This window comes from Carassius auratus, chromosome 14 (assembly GCF_003368295.1).
Source record: "Carassius auratus strain Wakin chromosome 14, ASM336829v1, whole genome shotgun sequence".
Lineage (NCBI taxonomy): Eukaryota > Metazoa > Chordata > Actinopteri > Cypriniformes > Cyprinidae > Carassius > Carassius auratus.
In genome coordinates this window covers 30,357,901-30,366,291 of record NC_039256.1, presented here as the reverse complement: position 1 = coordinate 30,366,291, position 8,391 = coordinate 30,357,901, and the positions used below count along the sequence as shown (strand labels likewise).

Genomic DNA, 8,391 nt, shown 5'->3' with positions numbered 1-8,391 from the left:
ATGCATGTGACGAATACAATTTTTATTTTAAAATGATATAATTATTATATTACTGGATATAGGAACAAATATACAATATTCACATAATATAATTATTGTTCATAACTGGCAATCTGAAATATGACATTGAAATTACAGATTACTTAATGAAAAATAGAGAGAGAGAGAGAGAGAGAAAGAGAGAGAGAGAGAGAAAAGCATTTACTTTTTAAGAAAGTAAACCAGCATTATCTCTGAATATAAAACTGATATAAAGTCAAAAAAATACACACATAACACCTTTGACTAACAACTGACAACATGTCCCTGGGTTTGGCTGATCTGGTGCATATGAACATTACTTTACATTTGACAAATAAAAAAAATAAAAGACCTAATTAATAAAAGCTAACAAAAATAAATCACAAAAAACCCAACTGCGTATTTCATTACAAGTTTAATTCGACATTCACTGTAAGTTAATCATCACTCTCTAATTCATATTTAACAAAACATTAGAAAATGCACCGTATAACAATGCTAACATGACACTTCCTGCGCAAGCTGAGTTACATCGTCCACTTGGATTTCTACCTTATACAACAGTCTGTGGTGAACAGGGATGAGACAGAACCAGGAGGAATATTCATTAACACTGATTAGCTTTTCCTTGGGAATATCTATAGAGGGTGTTAAATCTAAAAAAAAAAAACTAAACCAAAAAGGGTACACATGAAACAATACAGTAGTAATGGGTGTAATATATTTGCATTTAATATTTTAGTAAAGGACAGTTATGATGGAATACTACGTCAGTATGAAGTGCTTTGCTCCTGTATCACCTGCAATGCATTTGGATTTCAACTGTACAAGGTAAAACAGGTAGAGAGCCTTTAACTATCATAGTACAATACTATTACTACAATAGCTTTACCGCCTGAGCGCAGCATGTTACAAGTTCACATTTAACTCTTCCATGCAGACATGCAAAAAATTCACTCCGATGAGTTGCAGCTTGTAAACCAGAGCCACGCCGATGAGCTTTGCAAAGCAACATCTACAGTTCAGAACATCAGCCCATCCCACTCGAAGCTCTGCACGTGAGCTCTCTGAGGTCCGTTAGGAAGCAGTTCATTTGTTGCCGTCACCAGTTCACAGGAAGTTTGCTCACCACTTCCTGTGTTAAGAGTCCAGAGAGTCCTCGTCTGATTGGGCAAATTTCTCTCCACGCTCACGCTTCACAACAGACATGCAATACGCAGACCAAATTAATTCTCAGGTTAGGTTGTACACTTATATAGATTTATACATATTTATATAATTCATATATTTTCAGGAATGTTAATCTGTGTGTTTTTGTCCGACGATACAAAATTACTTTTCATATAAGCAACATCATAAAAGCAGTCTCTTTCTTTAAAAAAACATCCCTTAATAAAAATAAGTTCTATTTGTGTTTTGTTTATTTTTTACAATATATCTTCTTCTCCAGGCTAATATTACAAAGGGCACTTTGTGCAGCCGCACTCCACGGTGGTCTCCATCTCCTCAGAAAAGGAGGATCCGTCGGAGCACTTGAAGCTGAGCTTTCGTCTCCGGCTCTTGGTTGCGGCGCAGCACAGGCCCGAGCGGCAGACGCCTGGACACCGAGCGATTTTACTGGTGGAGGTGCATGTTTTATGACCCATGTGACGCTTGAGCAGCTCACGGACCATCTCTCCTTGGCACGTCAGCTCTGTGTGGAGGAGGAGACGGAGGACAGGTCATCAGATAAAGCATTTATATAAGAGATGAATAAACATAAGGACCTTCAGGTCAGATATTGACTTATGTTGCTTCACTCTTCTGGATCCTTTGCAGCATGCAAAAGATTACACAAGACAGCGTTTTTTGTGCATTTTACTGCATTTAGCATTTAAAAATGCAAAAATGCATCACTTATTTGGGTGGAAACAACATCGAATTTTATTCCTCAGGATTTGATTGCATGAAACAATCCTATTCATTTGTGATACAAAGAACAAAGATATTGATTTTTAATATCAGATTTACTGAGTTCTGAATTTTTCTAATCAAAGGTACACTATTGTAAAAATGTTGTTTTTCACAGAAGTCTCTTATGCTCACCAAGATTGCATTTATTTGATCAAAATGTAGTAAATATGAATAATGTAATAATTTTGTGATAATCTTGTCATATTGTGAAATATTACAATTTAAAATATGTTTCGGTTTTAGTATATGTTAAAATGTCATTTATTCCTGTGATCAAAGCTGAATTAATTATGTTGAAGTGTTATTTTTTTGGGTGAATTTTTTTTCAAAATTCAATTTATTTTTTATTTTTATGAATATAACATTTTTATGAATAAAAACAGATTTTTTTTGTAACAATGTAAAAGTCTGCATTCTTACTGAATAAAAGTACAAATATATATTTTTTAAAATACAGATTTTGAACTGTATTGCATATGCAATGGCTATTTATGTGTTTTTTACTTTATGAAATCTCATGGAGATCTTGACTAGTTTTTACTGTTGTGCTCTATTGAAATGAGATATCATAGCCAGCATCTAAATATTATTAAGATATCATTGTATAATTCTTTCTCACCCAATAAAGTTCGGTTACATTTGCAGAAGAAAAAAGTAATTTAAAATGCAAAGTAAGTTATACAATTTTAATGAAAGATGATCAAAACAGCAACAAAGTATTTGAATGCGGATCTGCAACGTATTAAATTACAGTTAGCAAATGGATATACATACCTAAATCAATATAATAGAAGAATGGGTGCTAGAACAAGGGGTAAAAGCCCCCACTCCCCCCCACACACACACAGAAAAATGTGCACTGATGAATTGTGCACAATAAGACCAGAAACATGTTTTTAATCTTGTTCTTATGTAAATAAAAAGCTATAATTTTGTGTCATGACAAATGGAAGTCTCCTGCAGTGCTGTGTCGCACCTGTTTCACAGGACGGCCCGCTGTATCCAGACTGGCAGTGACAAACCGGCTCTCCGCTCTCCGTTGCCCTGCACTCTCCGTGCACACAGTGCAGCCCCTTGCAGACGGCGGACTCTTCCCGTCTGTCACAGAACTGACCCGAGTATCCCTCTGAACAAGAGCAGCTGTACGAGGAGCCCTTCGGCACACACACACCGTGCACACACCTGCACCGCAAGAGAGAGTCAGGAGATCACTGCCTGATGCCAACGCAACTGAGAGTGGAGAGTGGGCCAGTATCAGTGAATATGGGTAATTTTACCTGCTGCTCTGACAGGGGCTCTGGGAGGTGGTCTCTTCACACAGCGGGCCGCTGTGGCCGGTGGGACACTCGCAGGTCACCCCTGCCTCTCCTCTCTGTCTGCAGGACCCGTGAGCACAGACACCGCAGGAGTGACAGCCCGGCAGGATGCCCTCCACCCCTGCCAGCCCACCGCCGAGGTCCTGGAGCTCCCCGTTGAGCTGTACGTCATGAATACAGCCGTTAAACGACTGGAAGGGACGGTCTGGACCCGGTCGCAGGCCTGCTGTGTCAATCAGAGACGGCACACCTAAAATACCAAAAAACAGGCAAACATTAGCACACACGCTTATGCAGTGTGGGGACATGTAACAATATAACATCATTTAAAGGGATAGTTCACCCAAAAATGAACATTCTGTCATCATTTACTCACCTTCATGTCATTGCAAACCTGTATGAGTCGCTTTTCCCCATTGACTTCCATAGTAGGTCAATGGGAACCACCAACTGTTTCAAGTTTAGGCAATCTTCAAGTATCTTCTTTCATGTTCAACATAAGAAAGCAACTCGTACAGGTTGGGAACAACATGAGGGTGAGTAAATGATGACAGTATGTTCATTTTTGGGTGAACTATCCCTTTGATTACAAAACAAATCTGTGACAGTTACTGCAAAACAAATGTTGTAATTAAATTACAGTTATGAAGAGGTTAAAATTGACAAAGGGGGTTACATCTGGTTTTTTTCACACACACATATAGATATGATTGATTTCTTTCCCAAATTGCATTGACTGCTCTAAAATATGAGACAGCAATGTTTCAGGACACAAAATAGGCTAATGTATGCTTGAAAACATTTATTAGAAATTTAGAAAAGCAATCAAGAAGTAATCAAATGTAATTAGTTACATTCCTTTACTAAAGTAATTGAAATAGTTACACTACTTAAATAGGGTAACTATTACATTTCCAAAGTGACCTTCCCAACACTGTGCTCACGTTATAATCATTATGCATTCAAACACTTTGAAAGTATCTCAAAACAAGCCATATTTAATTTTTTGAAACCTTTGAAATGTGGTTTTGATGAACAATGAGGTGTTTTTGATGCTTACCTCCTATGTAGAGCTGTGTGTTGTGGTCCACAGCCGGAGGACGGGGGAGTTTGCCCAGGCTTTTCGGTGCCCCTTTATCCACCACCAAACTCAGCGTCTGATTCTGGATCAGGACCTCCACCGTGTGGAAAAGACCATCGTTCACCGACTCCACACTGCAACGAAGCAGAAGAAGATAGCAGTTTTTTACATTTCAAAGAAGCAATGTCAGTCAAGAGCACACTTGAGATTAAATATGAGACAAAAAAAGAAAAGTCAAGTTTGGGGTCGTAAGATTTGTTTAATGTTGTAACAAATGAAGTCTCTTGTTATGCTCATTTAGACTCCATTTATCTGATCAAAATACAGTGCATTTAGTAAAATATTGTTCCATTTCCAAATAACTGTTTTCTGTTTGAAGAGATTTTAAAATGTAATTTGTTCCTGTGATCGAAGCTGAATTTCCAGCATCATTAATCCAGTCTACAGTGTCACAAGAAACCTTCAAGAAACATTTCTTAAAATGTTTCTTAAAATAACGAATGGTAGTGTAAATATCACTCGTGAGCAAACTATCTTTATTTTGTATCATTTCCAATTATGCTTTATTTTGTCAAATTTTGCAGTGTGAAAATGTTATTTAAACTAGTGTATTGTGAATACATAAAATGCTAGCTACAAAGCGACTGTTTTAGCAGATCGTATCATGTCACCAGTGGAGCAAATTAACTTTTCAAAGTAACATTTTAAGCCTAAATGAAAAGCCATGAATGTGCAATACAGAATATCTCCCCGTCGTCTGAAAATGCCATGGTTTCCACATTAGACTCCGTCAGGTGTATTTCCAGTGATTTTGGCACTGATGTGGGGAAAGCTTATGTTGTGGGGAAAGGAGAGCTTGTGTTGGCCATGAGTTCACTCTTTCTTTGAGTTAAGACGCTCAAATCACATCCTGCTGAGTTTGGCACGGTGACTGCTTGAACTCCTGAGAGCAATTCTCTTTCACACGCTCATTTTTAACCATTGAAGAGTGCCGTTTGTTCCCGGGTTCCACTAAACCTCCATGAAACATCTCACAGACGTGCTCTGACCGGCACAGCTGGATTTACGCCTTTTTCCTCCTCGGTTTCTTACGATGTGGTGCATGCAGCGCCCTGTTTGGCCCAGATTCTGCTGACTTCTAGCACTGTATTTTGTATAAATGTGAGAAATAGGGTTATTAACTTATCAGTAGCCCCTGAACTATGAGAAAGCAGTCTGCTCAGGCTACAGAAAGCCCAGTTTTGTATTGTAGTAGTTATTACTGGATGGAGCACAAGCAGTTACAGACAGCTAGAGACAGTGGTTTGGCAAAGAAGCCCAGAGACCAACAGAGAGAGGAGAAGGGGGTGCGAGAAATGATATTGTGGTGAGTATAGTATATCTTAATCCCCACCTCAACTTAAAACAAGGTTTTCTTCTTTTTCTGTCTTTGTCAAAAAAAAAAGAAAAAAAAAAAAGAAGTTAATTTGCAAAAAACAGATTTACTTTTTTAAAAAAATGTTTTTTCATTGTGCATTCCAATTAATCTCAATCAAACTGTAGGGTTATTTTGATTAGGTAAAAATAACAAGTACTAACTCAATAAATAACAAGTACTAACTCAATAAAATCATTAAAAAAAAAAAAGATCCTGATTATTGAATTAAAAAGATCTGTTTTTGCAAATAAACTCTTCACACACAAACTCTATCTCACACACACACACACACACTCACACACACACACATACATATATATATATATATAATTGTTTTTTTTTCACATGTACTAAACAAAACAAACAAACAAACAAAACCAGCCGAGCATTGTCAGCACAAACACATTAAGCAAACAAACAGACTAGCATTATAGCATTAAAATTAGCATTTTTGCGGCCAGGCAACTAGTATTTGCACTGGCGCGCAATGCTACTTTCCATTGCTGAAATGCTGATGCCATAGGTGCGGATAGAGATCAGTGTCCCCAGATATAGAGGGGTATGGTTCACGGAGGTCTTGGCTGAACAAAGACCCAACACAGGCGCACGTGTGGTTTGCATTACAGGCCCATAATTCAATTCCTGTTTCAAAATAGGCTTTTGCAACAAACACTACAGTCCGCTGGTTGAGACCCCCCAAACATCTCAAGCCCGTCCATTTGATGCATCTATGGTGGTACCGATGAATGGCTTTATTACAATATAAGGACATTTTTATCCACTGCCTCTGGTTTTGACAGCCACCTTTCATTAAGAGAGCCTACACACCAGCTGAGAAGGAAATGGGAAAAGTATTTAAAAAAAAAAAAAAAAAAAGATGGTGAGAGTGGAAATGTAATAGAAAACAGAGGAAGATTCTATTATGAGAATGAAAAAATTCTTAATCAGAACATAAATCTCACCATGGGGGACAGGAGTCATCATTTGCAGTTGACAAAATGTATGCAGTGAAGCTCTAGCTCCACTAGGGGGCACCAGAGATTAAGATGTAGCTTAGCGCTTGCAACTATCGGCCTTTTGTTCATATTCTGACAGACAGAAAATATCCTGAGGCTGTAATATTTTTAGAAGGGTTGTGGGGGGGGGGGGATCTTTGATGTGTGGCTAGCCTACATATTAGCTTCAAGCAGCTCATTACGAAGCTCAAGAAAAACAAACAGAAACCCATGGAAGATTTCAGCAACCTCATGTCACCCTTCTCGCACGAGGGGCAGTCAATTTCCTGTTAGCTGAAAATAAAATACTCCGTTTTCCCTCGAGCGAAACCGCGGTATAAATGACACATACATACTATTACCGGCTCCTTCGACTTGGAGAGTTATCTAGATCAGAAAAACTGTAGACATATTTACATCTTCCAGATTCAGTTACGCCGCACAACCATTGAGCTACTGTAAGAGTAATGCAGCTGTGAAGTCAATTATGCCCTTCTCGAACGTGAATTGCTAAACGTGGTTATGTAGCGTTTGATATATCACGGGGTGTAACCAAGTAGCGTTAGCTTTACTCTACAGATGGATTGAAGCTAACAGGTAGCATCAAAACACTTGTAAGTAGCAAGGAATAAGGTCTCATCCTTTGAGAATATGTAGCTTTCCTGAAGCACAAACATTAGAGCAACGCTAGCAATGTTAAGGTCTTGGTTTGATTCTTGAGGAAAACACTGATAAGCTGTGTACATTAATCCAGTACAACACTCTACAATGCGAGTAAATCACTGGCATATGCGACTAAATCTTCACTCTGGGTAACTTAATGATGTCTAACATTTAAGCTTTAATTACATTAAAGGTAAATGTGAGCACAATTAAACTTTGTGTGTGGACCGTTACCATAAGCATCCCTCAGCTTCGACTGTGCTTTCTGCTGTTGTTGCATTAGCGCTGTCGCACTTAGCCAAGCCGGACTTAGCACACCACAACCATTTATTCTTCTCAAACCCAACGAACTTACTTCATGTCCCATCACGGTTCGGGCTGAATTACCATTGCCCCCCCCCCCATTCAAACATTCTGCTCGCAGAGGAACTCAAATCTCGGGCGAAATGAAAACAGGCCGTAAAAACATAGCCTGACCCCTCCTTGTTCCCCCTAGCGCTGCTCAGTGTTAAACCCGGTTGACATGCCAAACATTAGCTGCATTTGGAGAGCTGTGGTTAGGCGTGGCGCAGGATGGCAAGCACACGCTGAGAAGCTGGGGGCAGGGAATGCTAACATTCTCATTCAATTTCCTGCAATGTTTCCACAAACCGCCGCTTCTGCTGAGGAACTGCCCATGCCGCTGCCTAAACTAATACTCAGATTAGCATGACATTTAGTAAAGGGCAGCGCATTAACACGCTGCATGGGCCCGAGCATTCATCTCATGCTAATGAGGCATTACTGCTAGTTAACAGCCTCCGTTGCTCTCCTCCCCAGTGCATTTATCAGTCTCTCCATCCCTCCCCTCACCCACACCTTCCATCAAGGCAGGATCACATTGCAGAGATAAGTATCCTTCACTCTTCGTCGGCTCTCAGTCATTCTTCATCTCTCTGGAGTCCG

General features: G+C 39.3%; 1 protein-coding gene across 1 annotated transcript in view; it reads right to left on the bottom strand.

Annotated features, from left to right (window-relative positions):
* Positions 1–417: 417 nt before the first annotated feature.
* slit3 (slit homolog 3 (Drosophila)) overlaps positions 418–8,391 on the bottom strand; it is a 162,489-nt gene continuing 154,515 nt past the window's right edge. Inside the window, exons 33-36 of the mRNA XM_026281176.1 lie at positions 4,351–4,505; positions 3,252–3,540; positions 2,951–3,156; positions 418–1,714 (exon numbers count right to left, since the gene is read on the bottom strand). Of these exons, the coding sequence (XP_026136961.1) occupies positions 1,479–1,714; positions 2,951–3,156; positions 3,252–3,540; positions 4,351–4,505 (886 nt within the window). The 3' untranslated portion in view covers positions 418–1,478. The remainder of the gene's footprint in view (positions 1,715–2,950; positions 3,157–3,251; positions 3,541–4,350; positions 4,506–8,391) is intronic.